Here is a 23,810-nt window from a genome sequence, read left to right on the forward strand (position 1 = left end):
CTTTGGGGATACTAAAAGACATTGTCATGGCAGACAAGAGAGTCTCATTATTGGACCAAGTTACAAATTACACCTTTTCACTTTGTTTACCACTGAACATTAAGTACCTAACACATTGTAGGGGCTCAGAACACATCTACTCTACAAAGAAACGGGTGGATTTGGTATAAGTATTCCTCTATAGAGCATATCATGGCTTATCAAGGATTTGACAAATCCTTTCCTTGGCCTACAAGGTCTAGCATAATGTAGCTCCCTGCTACCCTCATGTCCAATTGCCCTCTCCTTCATTCGTGCCCTTTAACCCACACTAACCCTTTACTCTTCCTCCAGCATGTCTCAAGGGCTCTCCATTTACTGTTCCCTCCTAGGAAAAAAGTCCCTAATATCTGCATAGTTCTCTTCTCCATCTTCTCAGGTCTTAGATGAAATGCCAACATATCTGAAAGGCCTTCCCTGACCACTCCTATGTAAAATAGCATCCACAGTGTCCTCTGTTTATCACCTTATCTTTATTTCATACTACATACTTGGCATCTGACCCACACTAGTTAGTTCACGTCTGTCTGCTCCCACCAGAAAGTAAGTGCCAGAGAAGAGAGAGTTTGCCTGTTTTGTTCAGTGCAGTGCCTGGTTCTTAAAAAGCACTAAATGTTGGCTGAATGAATGAATAAAAGAATGAAGCCTTTTCCTTCTTACTAGACTATGATGTCTTCAAGAACAGGATGTCTAATCCATCTCTGTATTCCTTCAAGTCATCTAGTACACAGTCGAAATGTACCCAGCAGTCTTAATAACTATTGGTTGAATTAATTATGAAAAAATTGAGGTATAAGTCTTTAAGTGACCTGGAAAACTGATTTCCCTTTAACAGATACTTAGCGTCAGGATTGTAATGGCAACTGTCCTTTGCTAGTGTGACCTATTCGGAAGCTGTGATCTGGCTTCTTGTTCATCTCTTGCGTTTACAAATGCTGCTAGCTGAGGAGCTCTCTGGTTGCAAAATACACAGAGAGCTACGAAAATACTAAACTTCCTTCATGGAGAGATTGTTGGAAGCCTGTTCCTATTTTGCTGGGCCTCTCCACAACACCCTTTACACTTCACTCTTTGGATACTTGCCATATGATGCCTGCGGATAAGGCATATGAGACTCCCTTGTTTCCTCTGGGTTAAAATCAACCAAGTATAGCAATTAACAACTGAGATGGGGCAAAGTAATCTGCAGTAAACACTCCCCTCCCCCACCTCTATCTGAGACAGCCCAGTGGATTTCATGACAAGCTAATGCCAGGGGAGCAGAGTTGCCTGGAGCTGAGTAAATCCCAAAGAAGAGAAGAGGAAAAAAAAGAAAAAGAAAAAGGAAACTGTAGCTAGAAAAGGTGCCAAAAAACCTTGTGGCCACATGAATTTTTCTAGCAGACAACTAATCAATCTGGATTAGTGACTCCAAATCCCCAAATAAATTATTTATATTACATCCAGTTTACTAATATTATCTGCAAATGGATAATTCCTTCCAAAGAAATAACGTACAGACTTTAAAACAACAAATTCACACTCAAGTGTCAAATCAGTCCCTATTATTTGTAGCAAGGAAAGTTCACACACTACTCCCTACCCAAACTAGCCTTCCTGCTACTTCATTGTGGTGATTTTTAATTGATGGAGAGGGGTGTGAAAGTGATCATTAGGAGTACATGGAAGGTCCTTCTAAGGATATCTGTCAAAGGGTCCTATCAGAGCTGGTGCAGGCTTAGATCGCAGGGACAACAGTAATAGCAGATGGAGTTGCAGCCTACACCAGGTGCTCCTCTGGCCATACCGTGATTTGATGACGGCTCCTCATTTGATCTCTTTTCTGAGCCCAATTGAAATACTACATGAATTGCATTGCTTTGTATTTCTGGAATAGAGATCTATGGATAGGTCTGCACAATCCCAATATAAAAAGACACTTAAAAATGCTCTTCTGTTTGGAATATTACATTCAATGAACACGCAAATGGTTGTCACTCTTGGAGCAAGAGTCACAGGCACAAATAAATTTGAGGACCAGAGAGAAGCCCCTTTTTTCTTCTTTCCTCTGTAACCCTCCCTTGGGGGGGTGGTTAAGGGTAGGTGGATCAGGGGAAGATGTCTGAAACAGACCACCCAGCCAGTACACTTTAGAATTTGGAAATCAGGGGAACAGAGTCTGAAACATTCCCTACTTTGGCTACCTGCCAACCACTTAAAGTCTATTCAGCTAGTTATCCTCTGTATGTAGACAATAAAATATCCATAATGTGCGAGGTAAAACTACTTCTTTAAAATGACTACAAATTGCCTCCCTATTTTTTCAGCTGAAAGACTCCTTAACTACACTGGGTCCTGTGCAAAGCTCGGCACACTCGACACTGCAGGATGCCAGTGGGGGAAGCCCCAGCCTCACCTGGTACCTTGTCTTTCACAAGCCAAGGTCCAATAATTTCCTTTGTCTGGAGCCATTTCTACAGAGCCTCTCCTAACAACGGTGGGTCACATCTGCTAACAGTATTTAAGAAGGCACAATTCACCTGGTCTCAGACTGACATCTTAGGTCACATCAAAATCTAATTCCCTAAGAAGAGAGACTAGCTCCATCACATTGCTCAAATTCATCAGTCAGAATTTATTTATACTGACCTGGAAATCAGAAGGCATTTATGTTTTAATGTCTCCGTGAGTTGGGACCTTTCTGTTTTAGAATACTGATCGTTATTGTTATGGCTGCTATCGTGGTGGTCACTCAACTGTGTCTGTCCCTGCAGGGTGTTTTGAAAGAAGACTGCCGAGAATAACTGTTGCTAGATAATTGTAAAAGAAAGTCGTGAAAATTATGAAATATTGACAAATTATATTTACAAGTCAGCGGTGCTAGAGTGCTCCTGCTTTCTCAATAAAATGCAACTGTAAGGCTGCACTGCCTGCAAAGTTCCTAAAAAAGACCCAACTAAAATGACATTAATCAAGACAAGCAGTCCATCCAGTAGTAAGAGATAATTCTTAGAGTTTGAAATTATGAATTACATTTTACCTTCCTACTACATATTAATATTGCAATATAATATTACAATATACTATATATTTGAGGTAGTGAAAAAAAGTTAAAGCAATGGACCTGTAATTTTTAAAGAGGATATTATCAGATAAGAGAATGTATAGCCAAAAGAGAAACTGAAATTTATAGTTCTCTTATCCTGTTCCCAAATTACAAAGTGAATCCTACATATAAATCTTAAATCATGAAGTCAGTAGCCTGGAAGTTATCTCATAAATATTTAAATACAATATTCACAGAAATGAGTTAATTGATAACTAAAGAGATACTGACAATTATGATTAAAGAAAAGTATATTCCTTGTTCATCTAGCAGCACTTAGCAATGATACCTATTTTAACAATGTTAGATGGCAAGGACATAAAAGAAGATGGCGAACATGAAAGCTAAATTCAACCAATAATTCCAGGGTGATTTTCTTTTTTTTTTTTTTTTGCATTTTTCTGAAGCTAGAAACAGGGAGAGACAGTCAGACAGACTCCCGCATGCGCCCGACCGGGATCCACCCGGCACGCCCACCAGGGGCGAGGCTCTGCCCACCAGGGGGCGATGCTCTGCCCATCCTGGGTGTCGCCATGTTGCGACCAGAGCCACTCTAGCGCCTGGGGCAGAGACCACAGAGCCATCCCCAGCGCCCGGGCCATCTTTGCTCCAATGGAGCCCTGGCTGCGGGAGGGGAAGAGAGAGACAGAGAGGAAGGCGCGGCGGAGGGGTGGAGAAGCAAATGGGCGCTTCTCCTATGTGCCCTGGCCGGGAATCGAACCCGGGTCCTCCGCACGCTAGGCCGACGCTCTACCGCTGAGCCAACCGGCCAGGGCCCCAGGGTGATTTTCAAATTGGCAGGTAAAGCTGGAAATTTTCAAAATCTGGGCAAGCAATCATGATTAATGGCCTCCACTGATGGCAAAGGGTTGATGCCACCAACAGATGCGCAACTGTCAGTTAAATGAGGACAAACATGATGAAAACTAAAGACAATAACCTAATACCAAATTTGACTTCTATTATAAATATCACATTTTAAAAACCACTTAGATTAGGTTATTATTATTAGTAGGCTGTTCAGGTGATGAGAGTTAATAAATAAAAAAAATGTGAATACAGCTTTTCTTTCTCTGGCAAAGGAATCCCACATTTTCTTCCCTTCCTTTTTCTCTCCCCTCCCCTCCCCTTTGTTCCCCTCCCCTCCCCTCCCCTGCCCTCCCCTTTCCTTCCTTTTCTTTTTTCTTTTCTTTTTAATAAGTTAAGGATGCTTTCACAGTAGGCTGCAGTGGAGAAAGTGCTTTCAGAGTGCCAATGCTGGACTGTGCTATTCCGTCAGACAGCGACTCAATGTAGCCCTACAGAAGTGTGCCTTGAATTAAGTGCAGGGGCCATCATCACATGAGTTTTTCCTTTATGAATGACTGACCGGATGCACCATATATTGCAAGCTTTAGGGGACTCTTCACAGACCCTGTAAATATGGAACCTAGACTTCAAATGTTCTGCCCCATAAATATACTGCTCACAAAAATCAGGGGATATTTTATAGCTTCATATTCATTTTGAAATATCCCCTAATTTTTGTGAGCAGTATACTTTTAACAGTCGCCAAAGCACATCATGGGAATTCACCAAAGTGATTTGAGTAGGTATTCCAAGTCAAAGTCCAACAAAATAAGACTGAAAACCTTCAGGAGCTCCTGAAAAGCCAGACGGGTTTCAGAAATATAAAAAAGGTTGCATGAAGATTAACGTCAAGAGCTGAGCGCTTTGTCAGGAGTGCATTTGCTATGTAATCTAGCATAAACTAACATGATGGTATTTCATATACAAGTAACCCCCTTTGCAGTTTAAAATCCACATATAACTTTTGATTTCCCTAAAACTTAGATGTTTCTCTGTGTCCAAGGGGGACTGGTTTCAGGATCCCTGTGAATACCAAAATCCACAGAAACTCACTTCCCCCAATATAAAGCGGCACAGAACAATGTATGTAGTTGAACTGCTGATGGAAAACAATGCAGGTGTTTACCAGGAAAAAAAAAAGCCACACATAAGTGGGCCTGCGCAGTTCAATCCATGTTGTTCAAAGGCCAAGTGTTATTTGACCACACTTGCTAACTGAGGTGGGGTGGAAACTGACTTATGACTTGGTTTACTATGTCTATTAGTACCTAGCCCCTGGCCTTGGCTTCCTAGCATTATTCATAACTGTGTATGTACATCCATGTGTCTGAGTACAACTTTCCCCCATGTCCAAATTAGATTTTCATCTCCTCCAGGGTTTTATTTTTAGTTTTTTTCTTAAAAACCTCTTGATAAATCAACAGTGAGCAGACTCAAAAAATATCTGGAGATAATGACAACATATTCCTCTATCAATTAACTTTATTCAGTAAGTAAATAAATATCAGATACCTATTAAGTTCAAGGTACAGAGCTATATATTATATAAGATGTTTTTTAAAGGAATTTATCATGAATCCTATACCCTTAATCAGCTTATAGTTTTTAATAAGCCAGAGTATACTTGGCTAGAGCCAAGGAAAACTTCAGCTAAAACTGAAGACATCTAGGAGTCCCTTCTTCCCAGAACCACCGTCTTCTCGAGCACTCCCCTTCTAAAGGGTCTGTAAACTCTGGTTCACCTTTGTAGTTCTCCACTCCTGGGAGGTGAACAGAATGTGAGGACAAGAACTACACAGTGAAATGGACGCAGCACTGTGGGCATCCTAGACAGATTCAGGGAGATTTATGGCTGCCAATTCAGAACAGAGTAGGTATTCTAACATAAAAGATGTCTCTAAGTCTTGGTTTATTTGTGACACTATCCTGCTTCCAATCTCAGGCTCCCAGCTTTCAGCTTCTTGAATATGTGTTTTCATGACACATATGACAAGCTTTACTGGACAATCGCAATATTTACCTTTGTTTGAGTCTTGACTATGAACCACGCATTACACTGTTTCATATACATACCCTCATTTCCATTCTCATGAGGTAGGCTCTTTCAGTATTCCTATTTTACTGATATGGTAAGAAAACTGAAATTGGGGTCATAGCTTATTCAAAGTCACTCACACATTATTTCATTTGAACTCAGGTCTGTTTGACTCTACAGGTAGTTTCAGGTCGAGTTTCAATCATTTATTATACTGATTTTGAGTTTCAGAGATTCTGATATTTTATCTTTGGGCTTCAGATAATTCCTTCAAAATTCCCATCTAATACTCTCTAATTGGACAAAGATTTATTTTCTTTTACAGTTGAGCCTTAAGGGAGTACAAAAAAAGAAAGCAAACATTCCACAGGGGAAGAAAGGGACTAGTTGGACCAGGAAGAAACAGCTGCATCCACTTTAGGTAAAGTTACATGGCTTGGTTTATGGTTTTGGATGAAACAGCATATTACCATTTGTCTATTCGTTCTCTGTGGTTTACTAGGAAAATACCATTCGTTTCCCATTACCTGTCTCCTCAAGATCTAGGATAAAAAGAATATTATTTCCCCCCACGTATATACATAAAGAAGGAGTAATGAGTTTCCACTTTATTTGAAAACCAGAGTCTGTCATTTCTTCATCCACCAAGATTCCAAAAATTCCTAGAGTTGTGTTGACACATTTATGAGAATTCTTTCTTTGAAAACAAAAGTGAAACAAACAAACAAACAAAAACCTTTCAGGAGCTCATGTTCTATAATCTGAGGTTATGGAAGAAGAAAGAACAAACACTAGATCAAAACAACACCAGGAAGTTATGCATACAGTAAATACCTGGTCCTGAAATCCTCAATTATTTTCCTTCAGGGATCATGTCTTTAGGGAGGGGATAAAATCACTTTCCTCCAATAAGTCATCTGAGATTGACAAAAGGCAGGTAGAGGATGATGTTCCCCTAGTCTCAGCTTCAGTTCGAGTTGTCTATGACAAAGCAACTTCTTTTTCTTTGAAATAAATGACATTTGAAACAAGGGAATTTATAACTTTGTCTCCCACATATTAACACTTTCTTTCTTTGAACTCACATGATCCCCTAAAATGGTACCATGAATCCTTGAGGTAGCACCAAGTAATTTGGGGTTAAAAACTAACTTGGCTAATATCATCGTGCCTTTGGCCGAAAAATCCAGGCTCAATCCTGGTTGCTTTTTGGAATGGGAAACGTACAATATCGGTATCACAGGCAGCTCCAGAAATGCATGCCAGGACTCTCATGCTCTCAATTTATATTTGCATGTGAACAGCTTGTCGGCCATTTTATGAAGACAGATGAATCACAGGCCTGCTAGAGGGGCGGCCAGACCTAAACACGGGAACCACATACCCCTACAGCCACAACATTTTAAACTGAAAATAAAATGAATATCTCTGAACACAACTTCAGGCAGATTGACAATAAACATAATATATGAAAAACACAACACATTTAAGGCATCACCTATAAGTCAAATAGCATATAAAAAATGAAACTAATCTATAAATGTCACTCTTATAAATGTTAAAAGATGTAGCTGTTTATGACACTAAAAAACAACCCTTCAGAAGTATCCCTCTTTTTAATGCCTACTTTGAAAAGACAACTTTGACAGAAAATACCACCAAAATACCAGGATGAGAGGTAGACTAGCCAGATAGTCTATATTTAATGTTAGAGCCTAGCAATGTTATAAAGAATTTCCCAGGCTTGGGAAATAAAACAGACCCTGAAAAATTAGAGATAAGATATCTAATGTGGTAAGTTCCATCCTCCATCCCACAATACTGACATAATTCAGTTTACCTATCTATTCCAACAGATCAGACAGAGCTCCAAATGGAAAAATGCATAGAACAACAAAAGGAAGAGACTGGAGAATAAGGTCAATTTCAGTATAGATGAAAAACAAATATTGTAAGATTATACCGACTAAAAAATAATAAGAGACTGAACAACAGCTAACAATTTTTAAAGTATAAACTATATGAATATGTACATATGATCTTACTTAATTCTTCAACAGGTAGTTAATACTATTACCATACTACACTGCTCACAAAATTAAGGGATATTTTATAGCTTCATATTCATTTTGAAGTATCCCCTAACTTTTGTTAGCAGTGTATTTTATTTATTTGTTTTTTATTTTTTTACAGAGGCAGAGAGAAAGTCAGAGAGAGGGATAGATAGGGACAGACAGACAGGAACAAAGAGAGATGAGAAGCATCAATCATTAGTTTTTCGTTTGCAACACCTTAATTGTTCACTGACTGCTTTCTCGTATGTGCCTTGACTGTGGGCCTTCAGCAGACCGAGTAACCCCTTGCTCGAGCCAGCGACCTTGGGTCCAAGCTGGTAAGCTTTGCTCAAACCAGATGAGCCTGCGCTCAAGCTGGCAACCTTGGGGTCTCGAACCAACCTGGGTCCTCTGCATCCCAGTCTGACGCTGTATCCACTGCGCCATCGCCTGGTCAGGCATTAGCAGTATATTTTAATAATGAGGAATAAATCTGTACCCTGAGAGTTAGATAACCTATTCAGTATTACAAAGGTAAGAAACATAGAGACAGAATTTTAATGCAGTTCTGACCATAGCCTGAGCTTTTAACCATGGTGCCATAATTCCCTCACAGGCCCCTCAAGGTCAAGTATTCCCATTACAGCCCTCAGTTCTATCACAGAGAAAGAGCACTCTGGAACTTTGAGATGATAGCTGGGAGAGTACACAATACAATGTTTACCATATGATAAGTACTGCTAGTTCACTTATCAGTTTTCATTGAAACTGATGATTTTACTTAATCAAAAATTCCAGCCTATGACAATCTTTTTTGTATTTGGAGTGCAAACCTCAAATTTAGTAATTAACTGGAAACTACTGTATTCATATAGGATTTATTCCATTCAAATTTCTGCAACAGAAAGTTTATATATTTATGTAATTGAGGAATGTAATACCATCATGTATCCTTACTGTTTTATTTTAGACAATTTAAAGTAAAAACCCTACAAAGACAGAAAGTATTTTCTTAAAGCAATTAGCAAAGTGTTGAATTTCCTTTTTAAAACATTTTTCCCATTTTTTTTTTTTATGAGAAAGAGAGGAAAGGGGATTGAAGGAAAGGGAGAGGAAACATGATTCCATTTAGTTGTTCTATTTAGTTGTTCAGTCGCTGGTTGCTTCTTGTATGTGCCCTGACTGGAAATCAAACCCATGACCTCCGCGCGCCAGGCAATACCCCATCCGCTGATCTACCCAGCCAGGGCCATAAAGTGAACTCTTAAAAGGGCTCAGAAATACTTGTCTATGATCTTAAGTCACTACTGAAGAAGATAGTGAAGCATTTGCCAACTTAAAAGGAACTAAACTGAAATGAAAAGGTTCCAGTTCCTCACTTATGCTATAAGAGATTCTAATTTGGTAAGTCAACTCCACGTCTCATTGTAATCCACCAAGGTTCTCATGAGTACCCAAGTGTTTGGGGGAGAAGGTGATGGGGGCTGCTAGAGTGATTCAGAGAACTCCTTGAGTCCTCAGTTGTCCCTACTGTGGGCCACTCATAGGGCTGACCCCAAAATCCTTGTTTGTGATTAGCTGCTGGCTGCTGTGGACTCTCCAAGCTAAACTTACCATTTTCTGGCTGGTCCTTAATGTCAGCGTCACTTGGCTGGCTGGGACTTTCAGATTGACTTGAATCTGAAAAACATAAAAATACAGCCAACAATTATAGGGTCTGTGAGGGAAAGTGAATCAGAGGAGCCAGGATTTCTCAAAAGGTTCAGGATATAAACTAAGAGTGTGAGACATTACAGAAATAACATGACGGACAAAAAAAAAAAAAAAAAAAGGAAAGAAAAGAGTAAAGAAAAAGGAAAAGAAAAGGGAAAAGATAAAAAGGGAGGGGGCAGCAGCAGCTTGAGCCCTTAGAGAGTAGTCTTGGTTTTGTTTACACCTTCAGTGGTGTTTAGCTTGTGCCAGATCATAACTTGAAACTCTTCAGAAATCATTCTCTTATAGAGAGCCCATTTCCAAACAGCTCTTCCCCATTATTTATACACTAGAATCTGATAAAGACTTCATCCTTCATTGCACACATCTGAAGCTTGAGTCAGAACATAATAAAGTGTCAAAACATATTTTGAAGCTGGTATATAAAAGCAGCCCAAACAACAGTAACAAGTTCTGTTGATATTTAGCTCTGTATTACAGCAACAGACTATGCAGACTAACACCATTAAATACTAGCATCCTAATATTCTAGCACATTTACTTGAACTAACAAGATAGACCAGCAATGTCTTTCTGAAAGGTATGCTTTTCCCACTTTATCATTTTTCTCATGTACTGATGCATTTGGGAGATTCTAATGGGGCTTGCTAGCAAAAACAGGTTCTTGCACACCTTTATTGAATTCCATTTATTTTATATTTTAAAGAAATCATTTTCATTTTATTTCCTTATTTTATTTGAGAGAAGGGGAAATAGACAGACTCCTGCATGCACCCGGGCCGGGATCCACTCGGTGACCCCCATCTGGGGATGATGCTCTGCCAGTTGGTGCTCATGTTTACAACCGAGCTATTTTTAGCACCTGAAGCATAAGCTCCATGGAGCCATCCTCAGTGCTCGGAATGATGTGCTCAAACCAATAGAGCCATGACTGCGGGCAGAGAAGAGAGAGAGAGAGAAAAAGAGAGAGAGGTGCAGAGGAGAAGCAGTTGGTCACTTCTATGTGCCTCAACCAGGAATCGAACCTGGGACTGTTACATGCTGGGTCAACACTCTACCACTACACGTCAACCAGCCAAGGCCAAAAAAAGAGAAAATATAATTTTAACACTAAAAATATTAATTCAATTAATTTAACTTCTAAATGCAATAATTTAAAATAAAATAACAATTTTAAAATGAGATAAAATTTAGTTAGATCAATAGAATTTCACAGAATTTGAAGAACTGGTGAGGAAAAGAAAATCAGGCAAAATACATCAAGGGGAAAAATTTTTGATGAAAAGCACATTCTGAGACTTGGAAAAATATAAAACATTATCTAAAAATAAAAATATTTTTCTAGAAAAACTTCTATTACCTATGAAAAACTTGAATCCAAACTTTAGCCTGACTTTACAGGATTAGAATTAATGGTGTAAAATTTAACCATATTTCAGCAAGAAGTTCAATGCAAGATCAAAAGATCATGACACGTAAAGGAGTAAGTTGAAAATATTATTTCTATTTCGACAGAGCAGTACTATTCTCTTTCTGGGAGATATTGCAAAAAAGAAGTAGTACTATGAGTGACCTTGGATTGAGAAATGCTAATTAATAACTTGAAAGTCTCCCTGCTTTTAAGCAAATGAAGATTTTAATTACAGGGAAGTACTAAAAAGAAAATGCTTATTTTTTAAATTTTCAGATGATTTTAACTAGGTGACCACAGCAAATATTCTTTGTTGATTCAACGGTTCAAATAACAAAAGATGTGAAACATGAATTTTTTAAGTCTGGCAAAGTGACAGCTTTTACCGTCTTGTAACAATTGCCATAGTGAAGAAACAAACAAACAAAAAAGTATTACAGGTCAAAATACTTTACAGAAATCCTTCAGAATGAACCACAAATTCAATACAAAACCTGCACTAAAACTGGAAGTCCAAATTTATGTTCAGCCGTATTTGAAAGCTTAACTTCACAAATATTACTTTTATAGCAAAAGATTAAAAAATATGGCATGACCACTTTCTTTTTTTCTAAGAAAAGATCCTGTAATTTTGTCATTAAAAATTACAAATGAAATATTCTGAGAAGTCAGTCAACATATCTTAGAAGAAAGGCATTCCTTCATTATTATTGTCCTGGAAAATTTTAAAACATTCATATCCATAATTAAAATTAAAGAAAATATCTAATTTTGTTTTAGGAAAACTTAAAATCCTTCCTAATCATGTCCCAAAATAGATACATAAAATCTTGCCGAAAAGAACATTTTCTTTGGTGTAACAGTAGCAAACCTTAGTTTCTATATGATAGTTCAGCCAATGTTCTTCTAGGTGTAATATCTTCACGATTAATCATTTCTTGTTGAACAAATGGAAAAATGTTTTCTATCTTGGTAATTTTCAGTATATGATAGCCAATTACTTTTCTGATATTAATCCATTAATATTAAAGCACAAAGGAAAATGAAAGATCTCCGCAAATTTTTTAAAATAATCTCAAGAGGACTTCTTTGCTTCTTCCTTTTGGTTTTTTTTTTAACTTTTCTTTAAATTTGGCTCACCACTGTATCTTTATAGAAACAGAACATGATTATAGAAAACATGAACAGCAACAAAAGATACATTCAAAGAAAGTTTAAAATTTCAAGCCACAGAAAGAGAAGCAAACAAACACAAGCGACTGAGTGGCAGGAGAAGCTCAGTTGGTCTGAAAGGGGCCGCAGTGCTCCTGTGACACAAACACTGGAGGAGCCTAGCCAGACTGAAATCGGAATTTAATTTCTCCAGTCTTATTCAAAAGCTGGAAATGCTGTTATCCATTGAGGACTGCATCCTACAGTACACCATCCTGGTTAAGGGACGGGCAAATTCAAAGATCTACAAGAAAATGTAAATTATTTTAAAACTTCAATAATTATGCTCTACCATGGGCCGTTTAATGCCACTGCCTTCCGAACCCGGGACGAAACAGCCCAGCTCTGGTGCTATTCTATGCGGAGCACACATGGACACTTTCTTTGCTGTTGCAAAGGTCACCAATGCTGCTGTGGAGCCAACCAGATGATCAGAATTACAATTACCCATACATAATTGATACAAATGAAAGATCTCTTTCTTAAGCATTTTTATTAAAACACTATCATGAAAGATAACAATTAATTTACTCTTCTCTTTTTAATATTTGGTAGTGGCTTGTCAGCATCCAAGGTAACTTTATGTCTTACTTCTTTTGGACAATTACCACATAATTAGTTGATTCCTACCACCTGAAATAATTAGAGCCCTCCACCACCAACACTACCAAATAAACCCGACTGCATAGAACTGCATGCCGTATCTTAGATCATAGATCTGGTTGTCTTTCTCTGGTTCCCTGGTTGAAAACCAGATGACTTGTGTATTATAATCAAGAGAATATTATTTACAGTGTGTTTAAATGATGGGGTTGGGAATGCTATTGTGAGGAAGTACAATACATTAGGATTATCAATTTTCTTCCCACCGAGAGATCTGCTTTTTGTTTAAGAAAACTTAGACTTCAACGTAACCTTGAAAAGCAGTATTTCTTTGGGTCTTTAAAATTTTTATGAGCATAAATTTAAACCTAAAATAGACCGGCTTTGCATATAGGAGGCTGGGTTGAGACCTCTTAATTGGACTGGTAGCCATCTATCTATGCATTTTGATGGTGCCTACAGCTGTATCACTGGAGTGCTTAGACAAAGATATTCCACTATCAATATAACCACTGGGGAAAGGAGTAAAATAAATCCTGATGCCTACATATTAGTCTCTGCTTCTATAAGCTTATGCAATGCCAGAACAGAAACCTGGCACTGCATTTGCTACTTAAGCACATACACAGTCCCCCTAACCTCAATTTGGCTCCCTTCTGCATGAAACCTCAGAGAATACTCCTTTTGGGCAGGTTAAGAATGACAAAAACATGTCACCTTGGTAAAAGTAATCAGGCAAAAATACAGACACCATTTCCATGAGTTTTATGTTAGCGAAGATGGAATGTTGCTAAATCTTGACCCCAAATTAAACTTTCTTCTCTCTAGTCCTTAACTGTACACACTTCCCTTGCGGTGTGACTTATATTAAGGTGTTCTTAGGTGTACTAAGGTGATTTCAAATTATATCCTATGGGAATTTGAGCTCCATAAGAAAACTGTTGTGTTATCCTCAGTACCTACTAAGGGTGCCTGGCCCAGCCGAGGATTAAATACCTACTGAACCAAAGAGATGAATTTTCACTTGTTGTTCAATTTTCTAACACCTAACCACAGCCAGAAACTGAAAAATATACTAAGTTACACCTAAAAAAAGGACTGGGTAGTCTGTCATATTCTGATACCCAAAGAGCACCACAAAATCCTACTGACTGCGGTTGTGAACAGCTGATGAAGGCAGAACCGGCACACAATGGTGTAGAACCCTTCCTACACCAAAACAAACCAGACTAATTCCTCTTCAGTCAATATGATATCAACAAAAGTCTATGGACCATAAAAGTACTAAGTCTGGTTTCCCTAGAAAAATAAGTAAGCCTAAGTTTCAACCTCTCTACATGCATAATGATTTGGCTAAACACGAAGTTTGAAAAGCCTTTGTTAGAATTTTACGTCCAGTTTAAAATCTCTCAAATTAAAAGGTGATATGAAGAATCCAGAAGGCACCCAGACACAAAAACGAGTCAAGTGAAATACATAAAGTGAAAATGCCACCTGCAAGTGCTGGAGTTGTTTATAATGTGAAAGAGAAAAGGCAAAGACAAGAATGAATACTTTCCTGCAAATAAATTAAGACTTAAGAGCATTTCTGGGGTAAAAGAAAGGAATAAAAGGGATTATATTCTGAATATAAAAAACAGTTACCCTCTAGAATTGTAGTCCTTAAAGATGTTCAAAATTTAAGTAAGCTTTTAATTCTTTGGTTTGGGAAGATGAGTACTTTGCACAAGAGTCAGGTCAGAGAATACCAAGATTCATTTTTCTACACCCACGACATGATGATCGAAAAATAATTCTATTTCTGATTGGAAGTGTCAAGTTTAGAATTACTCTATTTTGATCATCCAGTATCCTAACCTGTTTATTACAGTAAGGAAATCTAGAAAATCAAATGGCTATGTATGATAGTCATATTTTGCTCATTAGTCTCATACTACAGTTAGCAAAAAAGTATTATTGTAATAAAATATTTAGGAATATTGTCTATTTTTTCCAGTATTACCATGAACTTAAAGACTGGGTGTGAGGAAATATTTGAAAAAAAAAATCTTTATTTGAGAATGTAGAATGTCAGTGTACAGGTGCACATATATACATGTATATATGTATTTATATAATTTGTAGCTTATGTGTAAACACTGATGAATACAGTAGCATCAGCTAAATAGAACTTTATTCATCATGGTCATGACAAAGAACACACTTGTAATACCACCATTAAATCTGCAGCACTAAAAATATTCAATTATTATTAGCATTTCCAGAGAACAGATAAAATAACCAAAACAATATTTATTGTTAATTAATGGATATAGCTGTGGCTCACTTAATGAAAAAACATACAGTAACCTAGATTTTAAAACAGATAAACTATGAGGTGAGTCACATCATAAAAGTTTTCTTAGCTTTTAAGTGGAAACACTCCACTGTTCTTTAAATGGGAAGTGTTATCTTTATTGTATTTAAACAAATTGTGATGTGTACATCTTTCCCAGTTACCTAGACTTGAGTATCTAAATTGATATGTGTGTGTGTGTGTGTGTGCATGCACGTGCACGCACACACATGATAACTGTAGTAATCAACCTATGGAGAGAGTCCTTTTTCAATGAAGGAAGATGGGGGTGACGGCGGAAGAAAAGCTCTAGTTCCAAAAAGACCAGGCTGGTTTGCACACAATGGGCCTCCTCTCTTCTAATCAGGATTCAGAGGGAGCAGGAAGGCTGTGTTCATGCAGCAGTGACTTGGAAGGGCTCCACCAGACCACCCTGGGGTCTGCAAGCGGGTGGGGGATCCACCGCTTAGCCACTCCTGCCTGTCGCATTTTCTTGGCATACTTGAGTATTACACAGTCTACGTAACAACCACTTTCCTTCTTAAAACTTTTTTAAAATGCCTTTCTGAAGAAGAATTTGTGAAATATTAAGTTTGCAGGAATGAGATTTTTTTTTTTTTTTTTTTTTTGGCATTAATGCTGATATTCAAGACCCATCTGTTTAGTTGGGATTGTGTACGATGATGAGACGGTTTAGGTCCAAGAGTGATTCAACCGTCTTATCACCTACTCATAAATGTGTTATTTTTTTTCTATGTGTGTAAGGAGGTTGCGGGATGAGACACAATTTTAACACATTAAGAAAAAAATGGTGTAACTATTGTTGTGTTATGACAGTGAAAGGAAATCATTTCTAAGCTTTAAAAATACAAATTCAGTCACTCTGAAAGTAATGACAAAATGACTGAATCTTTAAATCTTCAATCTTCACATGAGGCTGGTTTAAAATAATAATCAGCTTTTTCTCTGAAGTTATAAATGAACTCAATGGGAAGAATATGGTGATTATGGAAAATATACAAGCATGATATTTTGACTAAATTTATAATTCCTATTATTTTCTCTAACAAGTGCCTGTGACTAAAATAAACAAGTGTTAGGTAATCACTTTGAGTTTTTGTTTTTACCATAATAGAAACTGTTGGCATGTGATGGTAACCTGTTGATAAATTCATGATTCAAGTTATTGAATCAACCTGGTCATCTACCCACTCAAGTATAAACAAAGACCTGCTTAAAAAGTCATTACTATAATATCATGTATCAGAATTGCGGTCAATTTCCCCTTTACAGTTAATTTTTTTCCCATAAACAAAGTTAATTATACCAATAAGGTCTTGAAGCTATTACACAAAATATATACTTGAAGATTACTCATATAATCTATATAGTTGAAAGTAGAAATTTTCCCTGCCTACTCCATATTATAAAAACAAATGTGTCAAATGAAAATATTGCATAATTAAATTATAGTCTATGTGCTTTATTTTCATGTATCTGTTTATTATTAAAAAATGTACTAGAATAATAAAATATCTTCTGTTGAGGGTAACCTGTTTAAGTATTTAAGGTAGTACTCTAAGTATTAACTTTTTTTTGCATTCACATTTCACTATTGAAAGGAGTCTGAAAGGTAAAAAGATAGTGACCTAAAAAAAAAATCTCAGTTTTGCCCTGGCCGGTTGGCTCAGTGGTAAGAGCGTCGGCCTGGCGTGCAGAAGTCCCGGGTTCGATTCCCGGCCAGGGCACACAGGAGAAGCGCCCATCTGCTTCTCCGCCCATCTGCTTCTCCACCCCTCCCCCTCTCCTTCCTCTGTCTCTCTCTTCCCCTCCTGCAGCCAAGGCTCCATTGGAGCAAAGATGGCCCGGGCGCTGGGGATGGCTCCTTGGCCTCTGCCCCAGGCGCTAGAGTGGCTCTGGTCGAGGCAGAGTGACGCCCCGGAGGGGCACAGCATCAAACCCCTGGTGGGCAGAGCGTCGCCCCCTGGTGGGCAAGCCGGGTGGATCCCAGTCGGGCGCATGCGGGAGTCTGTCTGACTGTCTCTCCCCATTTCTAGCTTCGGAAAAATACAAAACAAAACAAAAAAAAAAATCTCAGTTTTATAATTTAACCACTCTGGACCTCAGTTTCTTTATCTGTTAAATGGGGACACTAAAGACTATATTGTCTAACTTAACAGGATTGTTGTGGGGATCCAGTAAAATAAAGCGGGGAAGAAAATATAAGGTGTCCCCCAAAATTTATATTTACACTGCAATATAAATCTTCCCATGCACACAAGTTTTTTGTTTCTTTTAAAATGTCAATGCCAACCCACACATGATGTGATCCTGGTATAAATCATCAGCATCAGATCTGGCTTTAAAGAAAGGGTTAATTCCCATATACTGGGGAAGAGATTATCTCTGATAATGGAAATGTAAATCTCAGTTTGCCATTGTTTATTCCAGACAGACATTTGTGTGTTAAGTCTGTTTATCAGGCAACACTTTGTCTAAGCCAGGAAGTAGTCAGTCTTTGTAACAAGATGTATGCAAATGAATTTCCCATGAATCTCTGCAGCAAATTGTAGCAGGAAAAAAATTTTTCCTTTTCCTTTACCAGCAACAAGCTACCTCAAAAGTAGAATAGAGACAGAGAACTCCAAGCTACACTATGCTGATGAGTTTAAATGAGTCCTAAACATGTGCTCACAGTCTGTCGCTCTTTATTCTAAGCAGACTCGGTGCATTACATCTGTTTATCAGACAACACTCTGTCTGGGTATTCAGGCTTTGTAACCTGTGTGAAAATGAACAGTGACCATAATCTCATGAAATAACCTGTCCAAGACAAAAGTCCAAACCTGCTGTCACTTCAAGAATCCCTACCAATAGAAGCTTCCATGAAACCTTTGAGACTTTTAAAAATATGTATCAAGCCCTAAATTTTTGCCCACTTTCTATCTTAAATATCTTGATTCCCTAATGTCATGATAGACTCAGGACAGAATGGTGAATTTTATCATGCAAACTGAACTGATAAATTAAAATTTTCCTAACATGCCCTATCTGATGATCAAAAACAGAGTTTTTTAAAAGAAAATACTTTTCTATCAAAATATAAGTATATATATTCTTTAATTCTATTATTATTTATCCTGTGATCCTTTTTTTTAATCTTAATAAAACTTTTTTTTTTTTTAAGTCTGTATGTGAAGAGTTGAACAGTGTATTTTTCTTTTTGTTTTCTGTTGGTTTTCTACAGGGTTTAAAAATCTGACCAAAGGAATCAAATTGGTTTAGCTTGTCTTCCTAGACAAAATAAACACTTTAGGACTCTACTTGTTTGTATTCTCCTCAGTGGTGCTGTATGCATCAGCAGCTAAAAACAAAGAAACTTTTTAGCTGCTCAGACAAAATGAAGCTTCCCAAACAAGGAGGCAAGGGCGGGGGCATGAGGAGAGGAGAAGGTGGGGGTGGAGAAGTGTGCAGAAAGTCTGACAGTCCATTCAATATAGGGATGATGGCTATAATGCACCCAGGGTCCCCTTGCTAATTAAATATGCATTGGCACAGTTTTGATCGATGCAAGCCATGGATCAGATGACACACCTGCAGAATCTTGAGCCCAGAGCTCCCAGGAAAAGGGAAAATACAGTCTTGTCTCCTTATCTTTGTTTTCAAAGGCTCTCAATTTCTGTGCTTAGATATCTAATTTAATTCTCTCACCCCTCAGCAAACTGGATTAGGGAAGTCAATACTGTCTTTGTGCATCGACAGGAAAACACAGCTTTCCTTTTATTCAATTTAGCTATGACCTTTAGACAAAGATAATGACAACTGTCTAAAAAGTAAGGTTAAGGCCTCAAGAAGAAGACCCCTGGAGTTAAGGCTCAGATGGAATTTTGGATGACAAGGTGGTGGGCTTCACCGTGACATTTTCCTGTTTGGAAAGGGAAAAAGGAGGAAAGAATTGGTTCAGGAGGTACGGAGATGAAGGGCAGGGAGAAAACATGGTAGAGGAGACTTAAATCTACTAACTAAATGGCCAGACTCTCAAAACTAAACTGGACCTTCTAATATCCATAACCAGAAAATAATTCTATGAAAGATTAGAAATGAGAATGGTACAGTAACAATTTACCTAAAAAATGCAGACCCTAAATGAGAAGGTTGAAGATTCCAGAGTTGGATAAATCAGAAAATTTGGGTTTAGTTTTTTGTTTTGTTCTGTGACAGAGACAGAGAAAGACAGAGAGAGGGACAGATAGGGACAGACAGGAAGGGGGAGAGATGAGAAGCATCAATTCTTCATTGCGGCACCTTAGTTGTTCATTGATTGCTTTCTCATATGTGCCTTGGTTGGGGGGCTACAACAGAACAAGTGACCCCTTGCTCAAGCCAGTGACCTTGGGATCAAGCTGGTGAGCCTTGCTCAAACCAGATGAGCCTGTCCTCAAGCCAGCGACCTCAGGGTTCTGAACCTGGGTCCTCCGTGTCCCAGTCCAATGCTCTTATCTACTGAGCCACTGCCTGGTCAGGCTGGGGTTTCTTTTTTTCCTGATGCATTTGAGAAAACAGGACTATGAATGTGCTTGTGAGTTCCACCATGGTGAAAGAGTTAACTAGAGATTTAGGACAAGTCTGGGATTCTGCAGTGTTAGCAACGTTCACACCACTACTCCTAATCAAAGGGGAAAATGATACTGGAAAATTCCCTGAAACAGCATTGCTTCCTTTTTAATCTCCTTGTCTTTGGGCCAACTCATTCCATTCATTAATTCACTGCCTTCATTAATGTATCTAGTATGTGCCTTCCACCCTGTACACCTGGAGATACAACATGAAAAATGGAAAGCTCTCTGCTCTCAGGGAGCCCTCCGTCACTCAGGATAATGACACTAAAATCAAGATTTTGTGGCATCTCCTTTTGATTAAGTCCTGTCTCCTGGTTAAATTAATATACAGCAACATGTTACTGTGCACATTTGTAACAGCTTTTATACTCTTACTGTTAGCAATTGCTGGTGCCACTAACTGTAGCCTCATGACAGAATTTACAGTAGCCTGGTCCTAACTGTTGGTGGTAACGGGTGGGATTAGCTTTCCTAGTAAAATAAAATAGAGGGATTTAGGCAGAATCCTCTCAAGTGAAATACAAAGCTATTACCATATAATTAGCATTACTGGAAATGGTATAAAATATTAAAATAATTTTTGAAAATCAGACTTTCCTCTTAGAAACAATTTCATAGCCAGTGCACAACGTTATTCCTAATCAGGCCTGGGGTTCTCCTTGTAATCGAAATGGCAGTCCTAATAGAGGCAGCAGTGGTACAATAGAAAAGGGAGGGCTGGGAGTTAGAAAACTGGGGCCCAGGCCCTTCCTGGTCATTTATATTAGCTCTGTGCAAAGGGAAAGCCCCATCACTTTTCTGAATTTCAATTTATTCGTCTTCCAAATGCCCAACTTTTAACATTATGCAGGCTGAATGGCATGATTTAAAATGCCTTTTAAATTATAGGAATGGTAATTCTCGAATGTACAACAAATAGGAGCAGGTTTTCTAAAGTATGTAAACTGGTGAAAGAATCACATTGACTACTCATTACTCCTACCTCATTATTTTTATTGCCAGATAGCACTGTATCTGGAACATACAGGTACGAAAGATGTCTGTTGAAATGGAACTGAAGTCACAAGTGAAAAGATAGGTCTTCCAAGGCCATGAAATAAAATAGGAGCTATCTTGGAAGATGTCAACAGATGTTCTTGGGTGAATTTTCTGGCTCTGGGGAAACCGCATGACTGAATGGTGGTGTATTCCATGTGGTGAGGAGAGATGCCATGACAGTCAGAAGACCTGCTTTATGGTCCTCACTTTGGGATCAGAAGGAGGAGGGTGAGGTACACTGTAAGATTCTGTCCTGCCCTAGATTTCTAATTTGAAACATATCATTAGCAATCCAGTTGTTCATTTTCTGGCTGCACTTGAAAACTGGGACCTCTATTTCATCAAAAGGAACTAGGTGGCATTTTCTTACGTGGTGCTGATCATAAGTGCAATTAGAATTAACATGAATGCAATAATCATTATCCATCAAAGGCTGTCCTCTTCTCTATAAATGACTGCTAATAGTCCACTAACAATTGCAAATGTTTATCTTCAGTGACTTGGCCAACTCTGGCCACAGAAGCCCATAATGTTTTCTCTTTATATCTTAATCCATCATGTCATCCAGAACACCAGAAAACACTGTGTTTAGGAGTTACTGAATAAGGTATCCTTAAAGAATTTAGTGTGGGTCGTAGGTCCTACCTAGGATTTAGAACAATAGTTTAAAATATTTTTCAGATAAACCTTCTCTAACATATATATGTAATATATATATACATACAGTTTCCATATTGGTAATAACTTTAACCTAATAACTTGGTTTCTGAACCTATAACAAGTATGCCTGAATAGAGAGAGTTAGCATTCATTTGGTCAACCAAATGGTCCTCAGACCTCCCATGTTATCATAATAAAGCTCATGGGAGATCTGATTCTTTAGAAATTTACCCAAGCCTTATGTAAGTAGAAATAGTTAGGTTTGTTTTGTTTCTATGTCTTTAAGATAGATAAAATGATTTAAGTGTACTTGAATCATTTCATTTTTAGAAGTTTCCATTTGGATTCTTTCATGCTTTCTTCCTGACATATGCAGTGCTAAGTTATTTAAAATTAATTGCACTACAATATTTTAAAGCTTCTTTACTTGGTGTTAATCTCAAGTGCTTTGGATGTTTGAACCACACTGGAAAGCCATCAGGTTCTGTGTATCGATATATCAGGGAGCAGTTTAACATGCTAAAAAGATTAGTCAATGAACTTTATAACAAAAACCCATACTGGATTATAAAATTTCAAAAATGTGTGAGTTGATACCAATGAGAAAACTGCAAACATCCTACATAGCAAGAAAAACACAAACCTAGGTCATTATGACATAAGAATTCACTTATGGAGCTTTGAAATCAGAAAAGCTCCGAGAAATCCACCAAAGTCAGTACCCACTTACACCCAGTTTGGTGCCCGTGGAGCTGATGTGCTGCTCTCACCTTCACCTAAAGTTCATTTTAGCTGTCATTTTTGTTTTCATTTTAGGATACAATCTACATTTTTTTCTGTGGTTATATTGTTAGGAGAGATAAGTATTTTCCATTTCTGTAATGCAGTATTAATGAGTAATGTTCTTAGCAATAATCCCAAAATTAAACTGTCTTCCATGCAATGCCTAGTAATTAGTCTGTGTAGGGTTAACTCAGCAATTTTCAACTGGTGCACTGTGGCAGGCACACTGGTGTGCCACAAAAAATTTTAAAACATGCAACACGTGACTATTTAGTCAGGTGCTCTAACCTCTTTTCTCTTAGGTTATCAAATAAAAAAATAACAGCCAACAAAACAATAGCCATCCTGTGTGAATGAATCAAAATTATACCTATTTTTCTGTCAGATTGGCAAAAAAAAAATTTTTTGGTGTCCTGAGGAATTTTAGTAATTAGTTTTTGTGTGTCATGAGATGAAAAAGGTTGAAAATCACTCCATTAACTAAATGAACTATCTTCAGGATGTTTAATGTTTTTGTCTTTTTTTATTGTTGTTATTGTTTTGTCCCTTGGATTTATTTTGATTTAAAAAAATCATATTTGGGGGAAGTCTCTAAGATAAGTGATATTTCAACAGTTTCTCTTCATCATAAAGTCTGAATGATAAGAACTTTTCTTTTTTTAAGTGAGAAAGGGGAAGACAGAGAGACAGGACTCCCATATATGCCCCAACTGGCACCCACCTGGCAACTCCCATCTGAGGCCAATGCTGGGACCAACTGAGCTATTGTTAGTGCCCAAGGCTGACACACTCAGATCAACTGAGCTATCCTCAGCGCCCAGGGCCGACACTCAAACCGATCAAGCCACTAGCTGAGAGAGGAGGAGAGAGAGAGAAGGGGAAGAGGAGGGGGCGCAGAGCAGATAGGTGCTTCTTCTGTGTGCCCTGACTGGGGATCAAACCCCAAATATCTTCACACAGGGCTGACACTCTATCCACTGAGCTCACCGACCAGGGCCTGATTCTCTCTTCAAAAATAATTACCAATATGATTAATTATTTAGGAATGACTAATAACTAATTATTCTTAGGGGTAAGAAGCCTGTTTCTTTCAGTCTATCATTTATTGATCACCTACTGTGTGCAAAGCATTGTAAGCTTTTATCCAGCCCTGAAGTAATTCATAATATTGACTGAGAATTCCACTCATTCAACTCTAAACCATTTATAAAAATGTGCATTACTTGTTTTTTAAAAAGAATCTACTTCCTCCCATGTCCACTGGGGATGGTGACATGGAGTTTCTCTAAGTTAGAACCCTTTCCAATGATTATCAGGGGAGGACAGGGAAAGTAGAGATTTCTATAAGTAGAAAATGGCTTATCTGTTCATTTT

At 38.0% G+C, this 23,810-nt stretch overlaps 1 protein-coding gene across 9 annotated transcripts in view; it reads right to left on the reverse strand.

Annotated features, from left to right (window-relative positions):
• NFIA (nuclear factor I A) overlaps window positions 1-23,810 on the reverse strand; it is a 386,029-nt gene that overhangs the window by 180,925 nt on the left and 181,294 nt on the right. For 8 of the 9 annotated variants that reach the window (XM_066269044.1, XM_066269047.1, XM_066269045.1 and 5 more), the window contains one exon: window positions 9,677-9,742. The exons of the other annotated variant lie outside the window; for it this stretch is intronic. In XM_066269044.1, coding sequence (XP_066125141.1) covers window positions 9,677-9,742 — 66 coding nt within the window. The remainder of the gene's footprint in view (window positions 1-9,676; window positions 9,743-23,810) is intronic. 9 annotated transcript variants of the gene reach the window in all.

This window comes from Saccopteryx bilineata, chromosome 3 (genome assembly GCF_036850765.1).
Source record: "Saccopteryx bilineata isolate mSacBil1 chromosome 3, mSacBil1_pri_phased_curated, whole genome shotgun sequence".
Classification (NCBI taxonomy): Eukaryota; Metazoa; Chordata; class Mammalia; order Chiroptera; family Emballonuridae; genus Saccopteryx; species Saccopteryx bilineata.